The sequence below is a fragment of the Eurosta solidaginis genome, chromosome 1, assembly GCF_040869045.1.
Source record: "Eurosta solidaginis isolate ZX-2024a chromosome 1, ASM4086904v1, whole genome shotgun sequence".
Lineage (NCBI taxonomy): Eukaryota > Metazoa > Arthropoda > Insecta > Diptera > Tephritidae > Eurosta > Eurosta solidaginis.
Window position 1 is genome coordinate 101,370,535 of NC_090319.1, and position 23,333 is coordinate 101,393,867.

At 37.2% G+C, this 23,333-nt stretch overlaps 1 protein-coding gene across 2 annotated transcripts in view; it reads left to right on the forward strand.

The window, feature by feature from the left end:
- gzl (godzilla E3 ubiquitin protein ligase) overlaps window positions 1-23,333 on the forward strand; it is a 111,707-nt gene that overhangs the window by 34,129 nt on the left and 54,245 nt on the right. For both annotated transcript variants that reach the window (XM_067759384.1, XM_067759385.1), the window contains exon 2: window positions 11,588-11,991. In XM_067759384.1, the coding sequence (XP_067615485.1) occupies window positions 11,872-11,991 (120 nt within the window). In that variant the 5' untranslated portion in view covers window positions 11,588-11,871. The remainder of the gene's footprint in view (window positions 1-11,587; window positions 11,992-23,333) is intronic.

Sequence of the window (23,333 nt, forward strand, 5' to 3'; positions counted from 1 at the left end):
CCTAAAAATGGGAAATAAAAAAGAAGATAAACAAATTTTAAACCTTTCCTTTATATTATTGTATCAAAACGCAGAAGAAAATTTGTCCTTAATTTTGATTTTGTAATTTGAAAATAGCTATTGGAAATAGCTTCAGAAACAAAAATCTTAAAGCAGAGCACAATTTATAGGCGTTCAATATCTTCCATACTGCGAAATTTGCAATCTAGATGGACTTTAAGTAACTGCTCACCTGCACTTTTGTATCGGCTAAGCTGTTTCTAATAAAAAAAAATATATATATATATATATATATATATATATATATATACATACTTGGCGCGATTTACCTCCGAACTTCTCTTTTCTAATTTGCGTCGTACTCCTGCTCAGTTTTTCCTAAGATGTGGCGGGACGGGAGCTACATGTTTTATGCTGACTCCGAACGGCAGCTGCACAGCAGATGTATTTTCACTGATGGCAGGAATACACTCGGAATGTTTGTGAAAGCACTGCCGAGGGGAGACCCAGTTTAAAACATTTATTTTCTAATTGAAAAATCTTGTTTCTAAATTTTTGATGTTTCTTTACCCGAGACTTGAACCCAAGACCTTCGATGTGGTAGGCGGAGCACGCTATAACGACCCCATGGCGATCGCCGTACTTTTAAAATTTCAAAATTAAAATTCATCGCCATTAAGGACGAATTTCGCGCTGTGTTTTGATCCATTTGTAGATTTAGAAAAATTTTTTATTTTCTTTTTAAATAAACATATTGCATTTTATTGCTTTTGGTACATATGAATATATATTAAGCCATTTTGGCTCCGCAATGCCTTGTTGTTGTTAGTTAGACTGGTATAATGGCAATGTTGGAAGGATGACGTATTACTTTATACAAATATTCTTTTAACTCATTTTCTCCTTTAAGTTCTGGAAGGCATACCAAAAATTGTAGTACCAAGAAATCTAGGTGCAAGATTATCGCATACGCAGATGACCTCGCGCTGTTACTCGGGGGAAGTTTCCGCAGACACAATACGATATAATGCAAACATAGATGAGACTGGTGGAGAACTGGACCCGGAGTAAAGGTGTATCTGTCAATTAAGCCAAAACTGAACTGGCACTGTTCATTAGGAAATATAAGCATATAGGCAGCTGCCGGTGATAGCGGGTACTACCCTGATGCTGAGGGACTCTGGGTACCACCCCTGCGGAAGCGCTGTACAGTATTTTTAATGTCTTGCCTTTTTTGCTCTGCGGCTGCGAGAGTTATCCAGCTGAAATAGCATTATGGGTGGTCATGCAGCCATCCTTAAGAATCTGGATTCACCTTCGTCGGACTATTGCGCTCCGACTGTCTTCTTCGATATGAAGTACGATGTTTTCATCCCGGATAGAGATTATTGGTTGAAGGAACCACCGGACCTGGGCGGTGGACTTCCGATATATACTGAGGGCTCAAAACTGGATAATAAGCCCACTTTATCGGTATCTTTGCACTTCAACTGGGGTGGAATCTATCCTTTGGCCTACCCAATCATTGCAGCGTCTTTAAGGCGGAGGTTGCTACAACTTACTAGGCTGTTGATCATCTGAATTCCGTGCGAGTTTTTTCCCTTCTCCCATTCCTCGTATTCTAAATAAAAATTCCTTGTGAGTTTTTTCACTTCTCCTTTTCCTCCTATTCTGAACAATGTTCGAAAAAGCGGAAACCGGTTATGGGAGGAAAGTAGGTATTATGAATGTGACGGAGAGGGAGTTATTTCACTAGTTAAATTAAAGGGGGAATGCATCAAAATAGTTAAAGGAAATTGGTTATTTTAAGAAAGAACAATTATTTGTACAAATTTGTGCTAAAATATGTATTTACATTCTACAACCATAATATTCTTTATTTTAAGTCGAAAAGTATATCATAAGCAACGGAAGAGCTCTTCGCATATTTGATGCAGCCATCCAGAAATTGCGCAAGGATTTTTTAAGAAGGCTTAAATAGATTTTGGCATATGGCGAAAGGCGAACTCAACTCGACTTGGCCGCCAGAAAATTGCTTTGCAGAATGAATGCAGGCAACTCCGGCGGATTTGTGTTATCCCGCCGGTCTTCTTCTTATGCTCCTTGATGTTGCTGTGGCAACAATTCTTACTCCTTTCAGTGAAAACCACATGAAATGCAATAATGTGCATTGTTTGTACCTTATTTCTTAATTTCAAACAAATTGGCAACAATAATTAAACTTTAAATTTTTTTTAAACAAAATAAGAAATGCGCAACGAAATTTTCGAATTCGAAATTCCTATTCTCCAATTATTCTTCTCCCTAGGAGAAAAGAATTGGAGGAATTTTTCCGCGGGAATAAAAAAATCCGTGCGTGGTAAGACCATCAATAAATATCGTCTGCATAAAATAATTAAATTACTGTGTTTAAAAAACACTATATATTAATAAAACACGAGACAGGAAAGAAGCATTAAATTTTTAGTGCTGTGAATTATAATATACACTTGAAGCGTCATTTGGCAGTGTCATTGACAAAGTTAAAACAATAAATTTGAAATTTTACTTTCTGACACACGTACATACACTATCTAAACATTATTATTGCGCCAAAAATTAAACGAAAGGCGACAAAGATAATTGCCAAAACACCACTCATTTTCCCCAGTGAACAGGGTTGCCAGTCAACTGACATATATTGAGGTGACCAGGTGTATCGAGAAATCCAAATTTTCTTTCAATTTGCATTCGTCACGTCCAATTGTTGTTATGCCTTACACTGCTCTTCCTGCTGCCCCGAAACGTCGCTTGAGCAAAGGTTCTCCCACGCCGAAGACTCCGAAAATTGATGAGGTTACAGTTGTCACCCTAAAAGCTGTATATAATACACTGAAGGAAGTAGAGTCGAAGGTACACCAACAGACTGATCAGCTACGAGTATTAATTGAGAGTGTCTCTCAGAGAATTGGTGAGGTGGAAGCGAAGCTCACAAAACGGATCGAAGCGCACCTTAATGGTGCAATGGTACCGGAGCGTACCGGATTTGTATCCGGCAAAGGACCATCACATCGATAACACTTCCCAAAGCCTTCGGGGAGCAACCTTATCGCTACAACAACAACAACAACAACAAGCGGAGATTTGTGAATCATCGGAGCGTATATTGCAGCTGAATGAGAAGCTGGAAAAGTCTGAGGCTGAAGTTGGACGAATAAAGGTGGATCTTGCAAAAAGATTAGACAGTAGATCGACTCTTGACATTTCTGCTGACGCTGTCGCCTTCGGCGTTCCGTTCAAGGAAGGAGAAAACCTTAAAAGCATCTTCAACCTTGTTTGTCTGTCAATTGACTTCCAGTCTCCACAAATTAGAGACATTTTTCGAACTAAGCCCCCGCGAGCTGGAGTCAATGCGGCAATCATCATTAAATTTCATTTACCGCTGGATAGGAATCGTACTCTCCGAGCTTTTGGCGACTACCGTAGGCGTACGAAATCCGTCGTTACGTTGGCATCTCTTGGAATACAGGGTAATTTTAATCTTCATGAGAGCCTTCCTAGGGAAAAGCGCATTCTTCTCCAAGCAGCGATTAAATTACGACGAGAGAGGAAGCTGCAGGCGGCCTTCAGTTTTCGTGGCTGTGTTTACATCAGGCAAGGTAACGACAAAGCCATGCAGCCCACAAAGATCTCATGTGAAGAGGATCTGGAGCAGTTTTGCTAGCCCCATGCTTATATATTTGTTTGTTTTTTTTGTATTCCATTTGTTTTTATTTTTGCTATGTGAAGATGGCGCAAATTTTCTGTTCGTATTTGTTTTTACGGTATTTGTGTTTTCAATCATTTAAAGTTGCTTTAGCCCGAAAGTATCGGAAACCTGGTTCAGATCTGAAGTCAAGGACGCCCATTTTGACATAAAGGACTACGTACTGTATAGGATGGATAGGAAGGATAAGAAGGGTGGTGGTGTAGCTATATATTGTAGAAAGTATCTTAGGAGTCGGTTAATATCACGTATATCTGATAGCGGTACTGAGCATTTGTTAGTTGAAGTGTCTAGTCCATTGTCCAAAGTTCTTTTATCGTGTGTTTATAATCCTCATAAATATTGTAGTGTTAAGGAATACTTTACAATGTTGTCCTCAGTCGCTGTTGATTTTACTGATATTATTATATGTGGAGATTTTAATGTAAACCTTTTATGTAGTGACGTATATAGCAGCCGCCTGTTAGACGATGTTTCCGGTGTTGGTCTTGGTGTAGTTAACATGTCTGTTCACACAAGGTTCGGACAAAATTGCTGTCCTAGTCTTCTCGATTATTTCATTGTGTCTGATGTGTCAATTGTTCTAAAGTTTGATCAAATGTCGTTTGTCTCGGACCATGACCTAATTTTCTGTTCGTTTGACATTAAGTTTAATGACAATGATATAGCTTCTAGTCCGCCCCTTTTCCCAGATTACCGAATGCTGAACGTAAACAATCTATTAAATGACATTGCTCACATTAACTGGTCGGTTTGTTGGGGTCTAAGCTCGGTACATGAAAAATTAAGATTTTTGAACGGTATCCTGGTAAATCTCTATACGGCTCATGTTCCGGTACGTGCCTATCTTGGTAAACCATCTTGCCCTTGGTTCAACAGATCAGTTCGAACAATGATCATCAAGCGTAATAAAAGATACTCCTTTTGGAAAAGGAACCGCAATGAAACCAATTGGCGTGAATACAAGCTTGTCCGGAACGAGACCACTGCTATTATAAAGCGAGAGAAGATTAAATATTTTAGTAAAATGTTGGACACATCATTGCCGAATCATGTTTTGTGGCGTAATTTAAAACATCTTCGGGTACATGTAAGTGACAGTTCTGATTGTTCCCTCTGTCCCGACCTCCTAAATAATGCATTTGTTTGCCGCGTCTCCCAGTCTTGTGTTAGTACTAGTACCCCCTCTTATACTTCCTCTTTCGTGCCTGTGTGTCGAATCTTTGAGTTTAAAACTGTGTCGGAATACGATGTGGCTAGATGCATTTACAATATAAAATCGAATGCAATTGGTGAGGACAACATACCAATTAAGTTCGTGAAATTGATTGCACCTTACATTTTGCCAACCCTCACCCATATCCTGAATCACAGTATCACAACTTCATGCTTCCCTGATGGGTGGAAAGTTGCCACGGTTCGACCCATCGCCAAAACTAAGTCTGCATGTTGTCCCAGTGATTTTCGGTCAATAAGCATCTTGCCTGCTTTCTTAAAGGTCTTCGAGATATTGCTGTTCGAACAAATACTTGACCATTTTAAAAAGTTTGCCCTCTTGTCACCATATCAGTCAGGCTTCAGAGCTAGGCACAGTTGTTCCACGGCTATACTAAAAATTTTAGATGACATTAGGGGATCTTTCGACAAAAATCAACTGACTTTACTATGCTTACTTGACTTTTCAAAAGCGTTTGACTCGGTGAATTATGACTTGCTTTGTATGAAGCTAAACAACTACTTTGGTTTTAAGGATTCCGCAACGCGTCTCATGCGGAGCTATCTGACGGGTAGATCCCAGCGTATCAAAATGGGCTCCGAAGCGTCTAGTCTAAAACCGTTACTCACTGGGGTATCGCAAGGATCTATTTTGGGGCCGCTACTATTCAGTATTTTTATTAACGATATTTTCTATGTATGTCAGCATGTACACATGCATGCTTATGCTGACGATATACAGCTATATCTATCCGGGAATCATGAGGACACAGGTGATATATGCTCGAGGTTGAATAGGGACCTAACATCCATTTCTGACTGGGCGACGAAAAATTAACTATGCCTAAATAGTGATAAATCGTATGTGCTGCCCATAGCTAAAAAGCGAATAGATTTTCAAAATATACTACCACCTGTGTACATTGCCGACAAAAGCCTAAAACTAGTACCCAAAGTAACCAATCTTGGTTTCATTATCAATACTACTTTGACTTGCAACGACCATGTGAACTCTGTTGTTAGTAAGGTGTATTATGTTCTGAGGAATCTGAGAATGCCTGCAACCTTTACCTCCGCTAACATTAGGAGAAAGCTTGCCATACAATTAATTATGCCGATAATTTGCTACTCTGAGCTAGTGTACAGCAAGTTAAGTTCCCAGTCTGCACACAAAATTGATGTAGCATTCAACCATGTCACCCGTTATGTGTTCGGATTAAGTAAATTTGACCACAAACTGTATTTTTCTCTATCGACTTATTAGTTATAAAGAGCCAAGGTACTTATATGATAAGTTAGTTTTCCCCAGATCTGCCCGAATCAACGAAATAATAGTGCCAACTTATAACTATTGAACTTCGGCCCGGCTATTCTTTGTCAATGCTATTCGTACATGGAACTCTATTCCAGCACCTATTCGAAGTAGTCTTAATAAAAGCAACTTTATAAATATTATTTATACTTATTTCAGTTAACGTAAATATGTATATCTTAGTTTTCGCTATCTACAATTACTAGTCAATGTGAATGAGCTTTCCCACTATGTTATTCTCAAAGTGTAATAATTATTTATTTATTTATATATTAACTATAGATGCTAGTTTTAAATACAATTTTCCTATTAAATTTTTTATTTATGAATTTGAGTTTGTTATTAAGTTTGACATAGTTCGACTTATTTTATTATTTTTATTATTATAAGAGTTATTCATCTTGGTTGTACTATAAAAGATCCTAGGTCTTATTGTACTAATATCTTGTCAATAAATACATACATACATACAAAATTCCGCGAGAATATTTAGAATTGGTATGTTTAATTTAAGTTACACACACTTAAGCACTTCCTGTGCGATTATCCTTCGCTTTCGATTAGGAGGAAAACATTTATGCAATCTCCCTTCTTTGAATTCTGTTTCATTAACAGCCGAGGCTCTGGCGACCCCAAGTTCCTCATGGAACGAGGGGTGGGGAGGGAGCGATGGCCTAGAAGGTTTAATGTGGTCATATAAATCGTTCCCTAGATGGTCGGACTAGTACCTTAATTGTGCTTTGTTACCGGAACGTACCGGATATATATCCGGCAAAGGACCATCAACATCGATAATACTCCCCAAAGCCTTCGTGGAGGGTCTTTATCGTTAATACAACAACAACAACGACTGTATTACTGTGACAATTCGCCGATGGTAACTGTAGTATGTTACAAAAGTATTGGGCATAACATTATCAAGATATCTAATAAATACAGCATCTATTCTTGTTCCGTATCTGATAGTAAATTCTCTTGCATTGTTGTTAATTTGCTCTTGCAGTTCTTCTTTGAGTAACGGAATTAATGGCGTTGACTCATCTTTTGCAAAATTTACATTGAAATCCCCAGCTAAAAATAGTGGTAGTTTATCTTTATTGGTTTTGAGATGTAGACAATAATCATCATTAGTTCACTGCCATCCTCTAGTTTAACATTTGTGAAGCACACACATTGCCTATAGTTTGGGAGTCATGAACTTCCGTAGCATTTTGAACTACTGTGTAGATCGATGTTGAATATAAGAACATGTGATTTATAAATGGCTACTCCAGCGGCAGTTTATAGAGCTTTTGTTTTCCCAAAAATACCTAAAAACGTTGGCAAATTAAGTTAAAAGTAAATTTCTTCACTCTTTAACCATCCCTCCTGCGTTTTTCCAGGTTACATTAATCTGCCCACTTATCCTCCCAAAAATCTTCCCCATTTTCCTCTTAATCTTCCTGCTCTTGCTCTTAACTGAGTCTAACCCTTACAATTACTCCTAATCCTCTCCTAATGTTATTCCTATTATTCTTGTTAACCTCCTGTAACGAATTTTGGGAAATTCTGGTTATTTGCAACCTTCTGCTAATATTCGAATCGCTAAACTGTTGAATAAATCACTCCGCTATTTAGTATTGCAACTGGTCTTTATTTAGATTACCTCAAGAGTAGTACTTCACAATTATACTTCACAACCAATAGCGTGTTTAAATCAAAACTGATTACTGATTACTCAGCTTGCGCTGCTTTTATACTCTCCGTTGCTTCATTCGAATATTTCTACTAAAGTCCAGACGTTTCGCCTTCTAGAACTGCTGTATCTCCTGCTTGGTAATTTCTATATACATGTATATTTGTAGTTTATCTCATCTTCCAGCCATATGCGGGTGTATGCGTGAGTACTAATTCGGCTGATGATTACATGTGCTAGTATCTCTTCGTTGCCGTGTATATATGTGTGTAAAAGATCATTGATTTGTTTACGTACACAAGAGTGGCATCCTGCCTTATCGTTGTTGTGCCTTTATTTACTTAGTATCAGCTTAGTGATGCTAATATTCGTCACACTCCTATTTCTACTTTTTTTCAAATCATTATTCTTATTCTTACTTTTATTTCTAAGTACTCCCCTCTTCCGCTTGTTCCCTTTACCTTTTGGACTTCCCTCAAACTTCCTCTGCTTCGTTCTCCATTTCCCCTTTTTATTACCTCTTTCTGTATGGAGGACGAACCATATGAATTGACTCCCAGATTCGAACTCTGCTCCTCAAAATACATGTTGTTAGGTGCATCTGATAAATTATACAAACAGCTTCTTGCGTTACATATAAAAAGCTATTGTTTGTGTGCTCTGATATTATACTGAATAGGAAACCTTTCTTGTCCGCCGTGGTATAAAGGTAATATATGACCTAACTAACCAAAGGACTTCGGCTCATCAAAATGCTTTAGAAAATTTTTCTAAAACGGGCTCGCCATATGAGCATATTTCTACAATGAAAAGCTCAGCAAAATACATATGCTGCAGCTGAAGCTGTTCGGAGTCGCATAAAGCATGCAGGCTAAGAAAAACGGAGAAATAGCGTGCAAAAAAGGCATGTATACTGCACCAAAATGTCATTATTATAATATTACATCTCATCATATCTCCTTCGATACTAGCCGTCGGCGTTACGGACAGGATCATAAATCTCCCTGAGAACTTTTCTCTTGAAAACTCCAAGATCCGTCTCATCTTCTTTCGCCACCGTCCATGATTCCGAGCCATGCATCAGGACAGGTATGATGAGCGATTTGTAGAGCATGATTTTAGGTCGTACTTTTCATTGCCCACTCAGTCCAAAGTAGCACTTATTGGCATTCTCCGCTTGGTTTCTAAGTTGACATTATTTTCGCTGTTAATGCTGGTTCCAAGATAGACGCAGACCTCCACAGTCTCGAATTTATATGCGTTAAAAAAGACTTGGCTTCCAAGGTGCGGATGCGCCGATTATTTCTTGGATAACAGCTTGTACTCGGTCTTGGCCTCATTTATCGTAAGACCCACTTTTTCCTCTAATTAAACCAGAGAAGACAGAACTTACGGCGCGTTCTTTAACGCCAATGATATGAATATCATCATCAGACGCCAGCAATTGTACGCTTTTAGATATAATAGATTTTACCATCACGGTTTAGAACTTCTCCAGCATTAGGATAAAGAAATCGCATGAAAAGGAATGGGAATACCTCGTACCAATCCGTACGGAGCTGATGATGTTCCTCAAGAAATTGGGCAAAGCCTCATAAACTTTGCAGGAAACTTAAATTCAGATATAGCAGCATACAAGCAGTTTATTTTCGCGCTGTCGAAGGCTGCTTTGAAGTCGATGAAAAGATAGTGCGTGTCGATTCTCTTATCATGAGTCTTCTCCAGGATCTGGCGCATCGTTAATATCTGGTTGATAGTAGATTTACCAGGGATGAAGCCGGGTCCGGCGTTTTTCATTGCAAAATGAGGAACCTTTTTCTCTCAGAGCCTTAAGTGCTCGTGAATGTGTTCTAAGGTGCAACAGGGTGTTTGATTGAAATCAGAGGGAGACAGGAGTTGCATATGATCCATAAAGCAGGAGAGGCGTGGCCAAAGAGCGGGGCCACCAAAATGTTTAAGATCACGTGCAAATCCTGCGACGTTATACCCAAAAAGTTTCTCTTATCTCTAAAGAGAGAATACTTAACGCTCACGATATGCATACTAACTGGGCACTGACTTCTGGCGTCACACGCTTATAAGTTAGGCCCCATCAGCAAACGGCAGATGTAGAAAGTGCGAGCTGCAGGGAGAGACGGCTGAGAAAATTACAATTCAAGTTCAGAAAATTACATTTCAAGTTTAAAAAATTACAGTTCGAATTCAGAAATTTATAAGTAGGGTGTTAATTTTCAAAAGTTATTTTAATTAATTAACTTTATACTTTATGTTACTTGCGGAAGTGTTGATGCTTCGTTGACCATGTTGCCAAAATGGTGGCTTGGGTATAGTGTACCCTAAGTTTTCTTCAAGGTGTGTACATCCCGAACCTTGAAATCAAATGGAGGATAATTCTTTCCAACAAGTGCATGATGACGCTAGGGCCAAGAAAGTACTTCAGTCGAAACAGCAGTTTGGAAGCAGTGGAAGGGAGAGATCTCCACAGAGATGCGAAGGTGGGGAAGACTTGACCTCTCATGGTGCTTCCAATCACCGTCAGTTACCGCGAAACAGGGAAAGCTGGCATGATTTGTTACGAAACTGCCAAAATCGCGATTAAGTGCCAATTCATGATAAATGATGATGATGGCGCATAATTTGAGATATTTTGACATATGGCGCCAAGATCTATGCAGACAGTACCTACTTATACGTTACTTCCGGGAGTGTGGACGCTCCGGTGACTGTTTAAGTGGTCATATCTTCGTCATCATTGCTGTCATACTAGTGCAGATCAATGGTTGTGACGCTAAGAATATAGCTGTATGGCATTGCAATTGCTTATGAGCGAGTTTTTTTTCGCTATCTCGGAAAAAAAGATTTAAACGAGTTAAGATGACCAATGCTTCCTTAACACATAGATACCATCTTACATACATTTATTTCCATTGGATGAAAAAAAAAAAAAATACCCGACAAATTTTCTGAACTTGAATTGTAATTTTCTGAACTTGAATTGCAATTTTTTGAATTTAAATTGTAATTTTCTGAATTTGAATTGGAAATTTCTGAACTTGGAAATTTCTGAAATTAAATTGGAATTTCTGAACTTGAATTGTAATGTTCTGAATTTGAATTGTAAATTTCTGAATTTAAATTGGTTTTTCTGAACTTCAATTGTAATTTTCTGAACTTGAATTGAAATTTCTGAACTTGAATTGTAAATTTCTGAATTTAAATTGGAAATTCTGAACTTGGATTATAATTTTCTGAACTTGAATTTTAATTTTGTGAACTTAAACTGGAAAAGGTGCATCAAAAGGTGCTAGTATCGTATCATAACCGGCAAGAGACTATCCATATCAGTAAATAACCTTTCCCTTAACCTGTGAGTGGTTTAGTGGTACAATAGGGCAACGCCACGTTCTCATGAGCCTCTAACTGCAGAAGTGTCTCTAAAAAATACTGTGCTCTTTGTAAGGGAGTGATATGACATTCGGAAATGACGTTTTTCCACAACAATTAGTTGCATAAAACCTCTTACTTGCCAAGGGTGCATGCACCTTAAAGTTCCTCTTTTAAGCAAAATTTCAATTAATGCTCTTATTTTAGTGTTTTAAACTGAAAATATATTGAACACATCATTTTTGTTTTATTTCAGGTTTAGCGAGACGCCCATTCACCAACTGCATTACAAATGAAACATTTAAAACGTTTTACATACCAACAGCGACAACAGAAACCACACCAACACTTTCTGACACGAACATATGAAAATAAATTTGGAAAATAAAAGAAATTAACGAGAAAATTATTGATTGGTGGTTTCAAATTAACTAACAAAAGAGTAGTGAACTTGTACGGACTCGCAGTCACAATCAATAGAATCACAAAACTGCTGTTCACATCCACTTCCATCGACGAACTTCAATACACTATCAAATAATGGAGTCACGAATCCGTTCAAAATTGATGCTTTTCGAATTTTTCACATTTTTTGGACTCTCCATATTTACTCAGCAAGTCGCGGGACATATATTGGTTTACAAAAAACTGAATAGTGTGGTAAGTATAAAGCACTTATTTGTATTAATAACACAGGCCGACAAGTTTTAGGCCCAGAAACCAGTCATACTTTTTAAAAGGTATACATGACGCTGAACCCGGAACTGGGCAGATCTTCTAAAATGGTTCTGGTTTCCGAGAATTTGATTTCATCTTAAACTCGCACTTAAAACCGACCCTGTGCATCATGAATTGTACTTATAAAATCTAACTGTACTTTAAACGCGCATTGCAAAACTGGGCCTTATACCACGTTTATAACATTGTAGCGAATTTTGCAAAATTCCTAATTATTATGCACCTTCTGTTAAAGTTCGAATCGCTGAACTGTCGAATAAATAACTCGAATATTCAGTATAGCAAAATGGTCTTTATTTACAACTCTACTGTGGCAGTATCACTTCACATTACAATTATCGAGTACTTCACTAATAGAGTGTTAAAATCAAACTGATTGTTGATTCCTCAGCTTGTGCTGCTTGTACACTCTCTGATGCCTCGTTCGCATAAATCTTCAAGGGCCTAGACTTTTCACGAACAACCTTCTCGAACAGCTGCTTGTTTATTTCTCCTTTATGTAACTGATATTTACTTTCGTCTTCTGATTATATGCGTGTGTATGTGTGAGTAATAACTTCTGCTCTTATGTGATGACTACATGTGCGTATGTGAAATAAGTGACACATCGAAATTGCTAACATTCGCCACACTTCCTTCCACCTAAGTCTGATCGTCCCGATCCACGTTGCCAACCTTTCCAAATGAATAAATTTCGTTTTGTTTCGTGGTTTGCCAATGGTTTGTATGCGGTAAACGACATCGTTGATCCGTTTTACAACTTTGTATGGGTCTTCCCAGTTACACTGAAATTTCGGGGACAAACCTTTTTTTCCGTTGTGGGTTGTATAACAGCACCAAATCTCCTTCCTGAAAACCTTCCGAGTTAATTGTTTTATCGTATCTGGCTTTCAACATAATCCTGGTTCGTTGTCTTACAAGATCATGTATTTCCCTCATCTCTTCCTCCAAGACACCAGTGAATTTCCTGGCATTTCTTACCACATCGGCATTTATCCCAAAAGTTACCTTTGCGGGGGTTTGGCCCGTTGTCTCATGCACTGCCGATCGGCAAGCCATCAAGAATAATGATATGTGTGTATCCCACTATTTATGGAACCTGTCCACTACTTTCCTTAAGTGCGCCTCTAAGGTTCTATGGAATCGTTCCACCATACCGTCGGAATGAGGATGCAAGGCAGTTGTCCGTGTTTTTCGAGTGCCCAATGATTTACACATTTCCTGGAACACAGCTGATTCGAAATTCCTGCCTTGGTCAGAATGTAGCTCCATTGGTACACCATACCTTGCAACCCAATTATTTATAAACACTTTTGCTACTGTTTCCGCTTCTTGATTTGGGATTGAGTATACCTCTGGCCATTTCCTGAAATAATCCATAACCACCAGTACATATTTGGGTCCGCAGTTGCTAGTAGGAAATGGACCTGCGACATCTATGGCGACCCTTTCAAATGGTGCACCTGAAATATATTGCTTCATCTGGCCATGACTTCGGGTTTTGGGCCCTTTCGCTCTGCTGTAAACCTCACAGTTGGCAATCCAATCAGTGACCGATTGACGACAACCAACTCGATATAATATCTACTTAATTTTCTGGAGCGTCTTCGTGATTCCAAGATGACCACCACTTGGACCGTTATGTAGCTCACTGAGAACGTCAGAAATCATCTTTCCTGGAACAAATATCACCTTCTTACATTGACCATCCTCACTCTCCCATGTTCGATGCAGACAATCGGATATAAATTGTAAATAGTTCTACTGTGCCCAATACAACTTCGCAACAGGAATCTCTGCAGACATCTCTCTACTTGGTCTTCCGTTTCATTCAAGCCCTTTCATAACATGTGACAGATGTGTATCTTCTAGCTGCGCCTTCTTTAGTTGTTCCATGTCCCATTAATCCGTTCTCGTTATAGTCGGACATATATGATGTTTTCCTTAGCCTCAGCTTTCGCACAGTGTTTGCATTCCAAATGACATGGTCTTCGTGGCATTGCATCAGCATTCCCTTGGATACTACCTTCTCGATGCTCAATGGAAAAGTCATAGCTTTGTAGTCGTTCGACCCACCGTGCCAATTGACCTTATGGATTACGGAACTGCAGGAGCCATTTCAACGCTGCGTGATCTGTCCGGACGCGAAATCCCTGCCAGTAGAGGTACTTGTGAAAATGTTTAATGCGTTCTACCAATGCCAACAGCTCTCTCCGTGTAACGCAATAGTTCCTCTTTCGTTTTCCAATTGAACGGCTGTAATATGGAACTACCTTCTCCTGTCTATCAACCAGTTGTGACAATACGCCTCATATGGCATATCCGCTCGCATCTGTATCTAGAATAAATCTTGCTCCTGGAATCGGATATGCCAACATTAGGGCAGTGCTCAAACGCTCTTTCAATATTTGGAAAGCCACTTCTTGCTCCTTCCATTCAAAAGCTTTATTTTTTCTTATAATGTAACATTATGCGTCATGCCCACCTATGCAATACATTTACGGCATTACGCATCATGAACTTCTATGCTAAATACTTCTTAGTAACAATCATATTACAATATTATACAACATAAATTATTGAACTAACCCAGTGGTTAGCTAACATCAATGGAATGCCGAATATGAAACCTTTGTCCGTTCACAGCTAATAAATTCTGCTTAGTACTTACATACAACCAAGAATATGAATTAACCAAATATTCCCATTGCACATGAATATCGATCTGCTGACTCTGCATACAAATCTACATGCATGCATGGTAGTACAAATATACATATATGCACAATAATACAAATCTACATATATGCATATTAATACAAATCTACATGCATGCATAGTAATACAAATATACATATATGCATAGCAATACAAATCTACATATATGCATAATAACACAAATCTACATATACTGCATATATGCATATTAATACAAATCTACATATATGCATAACAATACAAATTCACATATATACTCTGTAATACAAATGTACTTATTTTTAGTTGTTAATATTAGGATATTTGTAAATGTGTAGGTTAAGTAATTAGCTATAAAAAGGGAAAGAATTTTTGTAATAAAGGGATTATTGATCTGACAACCAAAGACAACGCATCTTTTTAATTTTTCACTTTTCATGGCGATCCTGCCAGCCTGATCTTAAATCAGCTGAAAATTTGCTCTTAAGCAAAATTAGCTAAAGATCTTGCTGGAGGAAAAGATCCTGCCAGTTTTATCTGCAATAAGCATAAGATTTGCTGACCAAGCAAATATCGCTTAAGATTTAGCTGCTCAGAGATCCTGCCCAAGAAACTTTAAAAAACAAAGTATAAAAAAATTAATAATTTTACCATCCGGGCAAAAGTTGAAACGATCCTGATACAAAGGATTACAACTGCTATCACAGCACAATAACGAAGAAACAAACGCAGATGGCAAATAACATTGAGCAACAAAATTAATCAACAGCAGTGATCAAGGATGAATAAAGCATAAGGCGAAGTGGAATAAATGGATTTAAAGGACACATTTTAGAAAAGGCAACCAAGGATGAATAAAGCATAAGGCGAAGTGAATAAACGGATTGAAAGGACACATTTTAAACAACAATATTCTGCAGGACCAATTGGTGGCATGACTGGCTGGAAGCAGTACTAATAAGTATATTTAGAAATAAATTGGGCCGCCTTTAAGGACGCTTAGGCATTTTTTTTAAAATATGGTAGGATAAACTAATTTTTTTTTAAAAAAGTTTGATGTCAGCTTTGAAAATGACACAAACTAAACAAAAAAAAATATAGGGAAAAAGATTGAAGCCCAATGTGGCTTAGAAAAAAAATTTTGAAAAAAAAATTTGTTCAATTTTAAGAAATGTCAAAAATATTACATTTAAATTTTTTTTAAGGAAATCAAAAACTTTAGAAACAAATTTTTCTATAACGTTAATTAAATAAAGAAAAATAAATCAGCAAAATGTCATAAAAATTAATTATTAAAATATTTTGTATATTAAAAAAAAAAAAAAAAAGAAAAATTACTATTTCTAAAATCTAATGCAAAATATTAGTTACTTTGTAAAATTAATTAAACAAAAGAAAATAAAAATTAGAAAAATTTTTTTTAAGGAAAAATTTAAAATACCTAAATCAGAAATGAAAAATTCTAAAGTAAAACAAAAATTACAATTTTAAAAGTAAATTGTTAAAATATCAATTAACTAAATATAGTAAATTTATTAATAATCAATGAATATCAAGAGTAAAATGGAATGCATAGGATAAAAGAATAAAATCGAAAAATTTTATTAAAAATTAAAATTTAGTTCATTACTCATAGAAGCAGGAAGATAGCCAAAATGTCTTGGTGGACAAAAATAGCCCAAGGCATTATGATAGCCATAGCTGGCTATGAATTCGGCAAAGAAACCTCTGAAGAGCAAATAGTTGACAACAAATTGGTAAAATATGAGCCACAAGCCCAAGTGGACACAAAAACTACAGACATTTGGCTAGGTGCTTTAATATGCACGATAGGGCTATGAATAATAGCGATAGCCGCTATTCTTAAAAACGATATGAAAATCAAATATAGGCAAACTAATAACGTGCAACAACGCGTATAAATTTTTTTTCCCCCTTCTACCCAAATTTCCAAACTCAAAGCTGAGGAAGAGCAATAAATAATTGAAGTAAAATCTCAAATAGTGTCTCAAAATGTCACAATCGACAGTAAAGGTAGCTCTGCCTAATGCGAACAGCAAATCCAAAATTCGCATAATTCCTTCGATTGCCCCTGATAAAGATGGTCAGGAAGCAATAGGAAATTCTAGGACAGTGGAAGTAAGCAAGACCTAACGAAAAAAAATACTAATATTTTACAACCAGCCCATAACAACAAGCATGAAGAAAAAGTCACAAAGAGAACATATATATATAATAAAGCGCTCTATATATTTGCAATAAAAGACTAGTCGCGCTCATTTTCATCTTAGGATAGAAAAATGGTAGCGTAGACAAATTTTCAAGAAACCAGATTGTTGAGGAAGTTATTGACTTAGGACAATATTCGACCAGGCATAAAAGAAATGCCGGCAATCCAGGACTTGAAATTTATAAGGAAAACACAGTTGTCCTGAGGGACAAATTGGTGAAAATAATTGAATATTTACTGCAGTAGGCGAATTTATAAAATAATAATTGGTACCCAAGTTCTCAAAGATCAAATAATTGCACTAACCAAAAAGGTTGTGCATGTGACAATCCCGGTATAGAAATAAAAATAATTCTTCATAAAAGTTATGACGATTCTGTCTTGGTGGCCGCCGCAGAAATCGCATGACACATAAGATCCAAGATGTTGCTGGAAAATAGGGAAATTATCGAAAATATAAAAATAACATTTAAAAGATACGAAACATTTTTTTCTTTGCACCCACTGTACCTTCTACTCATCCATTAATAGAACTACTATTGATACATAGCTACCTCGCTCTTCCACCAACTACAGCTACAAAATTTTCCGAATAATTAGCTATAAAATTTTTTATTCGTTCTAAGTTCAATGTAACCCTAATAAAATGATATAACTATGAAAAGGTGTTATTTAACAAAAATAATGAAAGAAATATATATAAGTATGAGGTGTTTTAACTATAAAAACTCGCTTTTATAGATATCATAATTTTAGGAAAAATATTTTTTACTTTAACTCCGGTAAAATAGAATAGGAAATAGTAATAGGAAATATCTTTTACGCTAAATAGAATTGAATAGTAGTAAGAAATATTCTTACTTAAATTGACTAGAAAGCGGTAACGGGAATACCAATAAAAAAACAAAAAAAACCTTGAATGATTTATCAATAGCCCGATAAAAACAAAAACAATTGTTAATAAACCATGAGCACTTGGGAATGTCAAACAAAGTAATTGACAATAAACAAAAATCCAGCATTATCAGTGATTTGCACCAGATGGCGGAACACTGAATAAATATAGTTGGTAAAAAGGAATAGAAGTAGCAAATTTGCCAGTCAAACAAACCACCGCTGTATAGCTAAATGGTTAGCGCAGCATGCCTAAAGTGTACTGATGATGAAGGCTTAGCACCCTTCGAAATGGATCTATCTGCGCAGCTATGGCAGGTTGTCTGAAAAATTTTCTACTTACTATTCCAAAAACAAAATACAATTTTTCAAATTTAGAAAAATTAAAAAATAACAATAATTATCATTAGAAAAAAATTATTGTTCTGGCCTTGAGCTCGATTCGAACCTTGAAAAAAAAAATCTATGATTAACTCAGAATTTAAGAAAAACCAGGTTCAACCATAGTATCCCAATTTACTCGGTTAGTTAATAAAAATTTCCAAAGACAAGCGGATTTTAAGTGAGTGCACACATTTAAAATCCGGCTGTAAAATAAATATAAAATATATAAATAAGTAAAAAAAAATAAAATAATTGTTAAATTTAAAATTTTTCCTATACGTAAAATAATCGTTAAATTTAAAATTTGAAAAAAAAAAAAAGATTTGTACAAAATATTGAAAAAAAATAAAATTAAATGTAAACATAATAAAAGTATCAAGGTCAGCAAATTAGAAACAAAATACACAACCTCTCACTACAATTTCAAGTTAAGGTAAAATACCAAGATCTCTTAAATGCGAACAAAGAGTCTTATAGAATTGTTCACAAAACAATTATATAATACTCTTTTTCCAAGGCGGATGGTGTAGCATTATGCGTCATGCCCACCCATGCAATACATTTACGCCATTACGCATCATGAACTTCTATGCTAAATACTTCTTAGTAACAATCATATTACAATATTATACAACATAAATTATTGAACTAGCCCAGCGGTTAGCTATTATCAATGGAATGCCGAATATGAAACCTTTGTCCGTTCACAGCTAATAAATTCTGCTTAGTACTTACATACAACCAAGAATATGAATTAACCAAATATTCCCATTGCACATGAATATCGATCTGCTGACTGCATACAAATCTACATGCATGCATGGTAGTACAAATATACATATATGCACAATAATACAAATCTACATATATGCATATTAATACAAATCTACATGCATGCATAGTAATACAAATATACATATATGCATAGCAATACAAATCTACATATATGCATATTAATACAAATCTACATATATGCATAACAATACAAATTCACATATATACTCTGTAATACAAATGTACTTATTTTTAGTTGTTAGTATTAGGATATTTGTAAATGTGTAGGTTAAGTAATTAGCTATAAAAAGGGAAAGAATTTTTGTAATAAAGGGATTATTGATCTGACAACCAAAGACAACGCATCTTTTTAATTTTTCACTTTTCAATAAGCTCATGGAGGCTATGGGCTACGCTGGCAAAATTTGGTACAAATCGGCGGTAATAGGTACACAGGCCAAGAAAACTTCTTAACTCATGCAGATTCTGTAGTCCTGGCCAATCTTTTACTGCTTCTATCTTTTCATTCGCGGTGCAGATGCCCTCCGTCGTTACTTTATGACCCAAGTAACTAACTTGCTTCTTGAACAGAGAACACTTTTTGGGACTATGGTTCAGACCAGCACCAGCTATTCTCTGAAAAACTTCCTTTAAGTGCTTTAGATGTTCCTCAAAGCTCTTTCGCAAAACGATGATGTCGCCTACTCAAAGTTCTTTCGCAAAACGAAGATGTCGTCTAGGTACACCAAGCATGTTTTTCAGTGTAGTCCTTTCAATACTTTATCCACGCGGCTCTCAAAAGTAGCTGGTGCATTACAAAGTCCAAAAGGCATCACCGTAAATTGCCAAAGGTCATCTCCGACATTGAAGGCTGTTTTCTCCGTATCTTCCTCCTTTACCTCCTTTACCTCCACTTGCCAGTAGCCACTTTTTAAGTCCAGCCTAGAAACCCATTTCGTAGCAGATATCGAGTCCAGAGTGTCGCCAATTCTTGGCAGTGCGTAGCTGTCCCTCTTCGTGACGTCGTTCAACCTGCGGTAGTCCGCTCAAAACCTCATTTTTAATCCTTCTTCTTCACAGGTACCACCGTGGAGCTCCATGGACTAGCTGATGGTTTGATTGCGACACAGTCGCTCAATTATTTTATGATTTGGCTCACAACTTCCCGCTTGGCCAGTGGAACACTACGTAGAGCTTAACGGATCGGCCTCACATCTCCAGTGTCAATTTGATGTTTCACAACGTTGGTGCGGCCTGGTTTGGAACCGTCAAATATGTTTGCGTACTTTAGGAGCAGTTGTTTGACCTTACTCTGATAGTCTTCATCCAGCCCCTCCGTCCATGGCGTGATGTCATTTGAAAGATCAATCTTGCTACTGAAATGTTTTCATGTAGCTGTTCACAGTTAATAGCTACTTCAGCCTCTTGGCATCGTCCCAATAAAGCTCCTTTGGTAAGGAATACGTCCATCTTGTTTTTTCATAGCCAGGGTTTTTCCTACAAGTACATTTGGTGTTGATGTATTCGCTTCCTCCACAACCCACAATTTGTTTGTCCCACAATCTCCATCAACCTTTGCCCAGATGACTGCCTCTGGTTTTGGTGGTATTTGCTGATTCTCCTCCACCAGCTCTCGTTTACTGCTGTAACCTTTTTCGTAGCCGAAATTAAGTGGCACATCCATGTTCTTATATCGCATCGTCTTGCTTTGCATATCTATCTTGATGCCTTTGTCGATTAAGTGGAATTCTTAATCGACAAAGGCATCCAATTATGATTTAATCAACAATCTCTGCCACTATAAAAATGTGTAGTACCGTAACGTTCCCAATTGTGACTTCACATGCTATTTCTCCCATTACTGGGTGTCCTCTCTAGTAGCTGTACGCAATCTTGCTCCATGCAATGGTCTTATCTTCTTGTTAACTAAACCGGATCGAATGATGGAGTGAGATGCACCCGTATCTACAGTCAGTAAACGTTCCTTTCTATCCACATGTCCTCCAACAGTAAGATTGCTCGACCTTCTTCCGATTTGTGAGACAGAGATTATGGGGCATGGAGGCAGCTGTCGCGTCTTACGGCTGACTCGCTGTAGTTTAACGGTTGATTGGGTTTGGAAATTTGCTCATCTCCTTCAGCTGTGCGTTTACGACCAGCCATGTTGGAATTACTAGGACCGTTGCTGCAATGACGGGCAATGTGACCTTGGTTTACGCACTTGAAACATTTGATAACTCCGACATTTTTCTGTTGCAATCCCGATTGAGTGCTTCCAAAATTGTATCTACCTAGTCTGGCCTTTCTACTTCCACATGATGAGCTTTGTATTCTGGTTTACTCAATAGTGAGGCAGTTTCCTGTGCCAATGCATGTGATACCGTTTCTACGAATGTGGGTTTTGGGTTTGCGTATGTCGCTCGCATCGCTTCAACATCCCGTATTTCATTGATAAAGCTCGTGAGTTTTTACCCTTTTGGTGTATTCCATGGGTGAGTCCACATTTGCCAAAGGAGCCAACCTTTCAAGATCTGAAGCAAACTCCTGAAAAGTCTCATTAGCTTTTTGGTAACGGTTTTGCAATCCTATTTGGCATATCTCCTTCCTGTGTTCGCTTTCGTATCGCCTTTCTAGAGCGCCCATCAATGTTTCGTAGTTGTTTAGTTCTCTCAGTTGTTCAGCAGGTCCTTTTAACACCATGAACACTGCGGCAACTTTATCTTCGGCATTCCAGTTGTTCCAACATTATGATGTTGATTGCAACGAAATAAAATGTATAGCGCAGTTAGGTTTTAGTAAGGAACAGTTCAAAAAATTGCGTTCTGGTGTTTCCGAACTCCGTAAAGGCTTGGTTGTCTCGGAACGCGGTGCCGCTTTATTACGACCGCTAAAGAACGCCTGGTATACTCACCGTTTTCAGCGGCACCGCTTTGTTGGATACTATGAACACTTACGACAGACGATCCATCTTCCTTTTATGTTTTTAGTTTTTCCTCTTATATTTTTAACTGCACATAAAAAAATAAAACATGATCAAAAAAATTCAAATTCAAAAATCTTTTTTTATTTTATAAATATTTGACAAAATGTTCACCGCTTTGACAACAGCAGTGATGAACGAGTTTCTACCGTCATGACGGCCGTAATATTTTATGCCCTGCCGCTATATTACGTTACGGTGAACTTCACCGTCTTCTTAGTTTACACATAATTACTTTTACACTGCAATATTTTTGACAATATGCTCTACCGCTATGTAACGGCCGCTAAATAGCGGCACCGCTTTCGAGGAAACCAAGCCTTAACTCAGTAAATCATAAATGAGACTAAGCAATTTTGTTAGTACTATTTTTATAGATGCTTACTTTTTCTCAACGTTTAAACTTCATATCAGAGCCAACATTCAGTGTGAGTTTTGATCCCAGGCCTCAGAGGTGAATGGGGTTTACTTTTAATTTTAATTGTTTAATTTTACATTAAACATTTCTTCCGAAATTAAATATCTTTTGCATTTGCTTCATAAGCTGAATATGTGACCTGGAATCATGAAACGACCCTATTGATTCCAGGTCCTGGAATCATGAAACGACCCTATTGATTCCAGGTCACATATGTATATAAATAAATTTTTTCAATCGCGATTCGCGCACAAATGGCGGAACTCTACAAGGTGGCAGCACGGGACAGCTGATTTGTACATCAACTTTCGGCGCAGTACGATTTTGACATTAGTCCATCGAATTTACAAAAACAAAGTACATGGAACTTTTAGTTATGTTTCTAGATAAGTCACCATGCTGTCACCTTGTATGGTTCCACCATGGTTGTATATTTATAAAGTTATTGCCTTCAAGAAGTTGTTCTGCCTTCCTGTTAAACACTTTCTTGTGTCAAGATACTTAGTTTTCAAGTGCGTGGCTTAACACCACAATAGTACTGAAATTCCTTGAACTAATTAAGCTGGGTGAGAAAGATTTAAATATCGACTTGCCAAAGAAGTAAAGCATTTCTTTCTTTTCTAACGGCAGAGTGCTCGCTATAAGCTGTGCTAGATGAGAAGCAATTTTTATACTCAGCTGAGCAGAGCTCACAGAGTATATTAGTTTTGTTCGCATAACGGTACCCTGTAACGGCATAAACTAATCGAGATGGATATAGACTTATTTATATCAAAATGATGTGGGCGGAAAAAGAAATTAATTTAGCCATGTCCGCCCGTCCGTCCGTCGGTAAACACGATAACTTGAGTAAAGTTTGACATATCTTGATGAAATTTGATATGTAC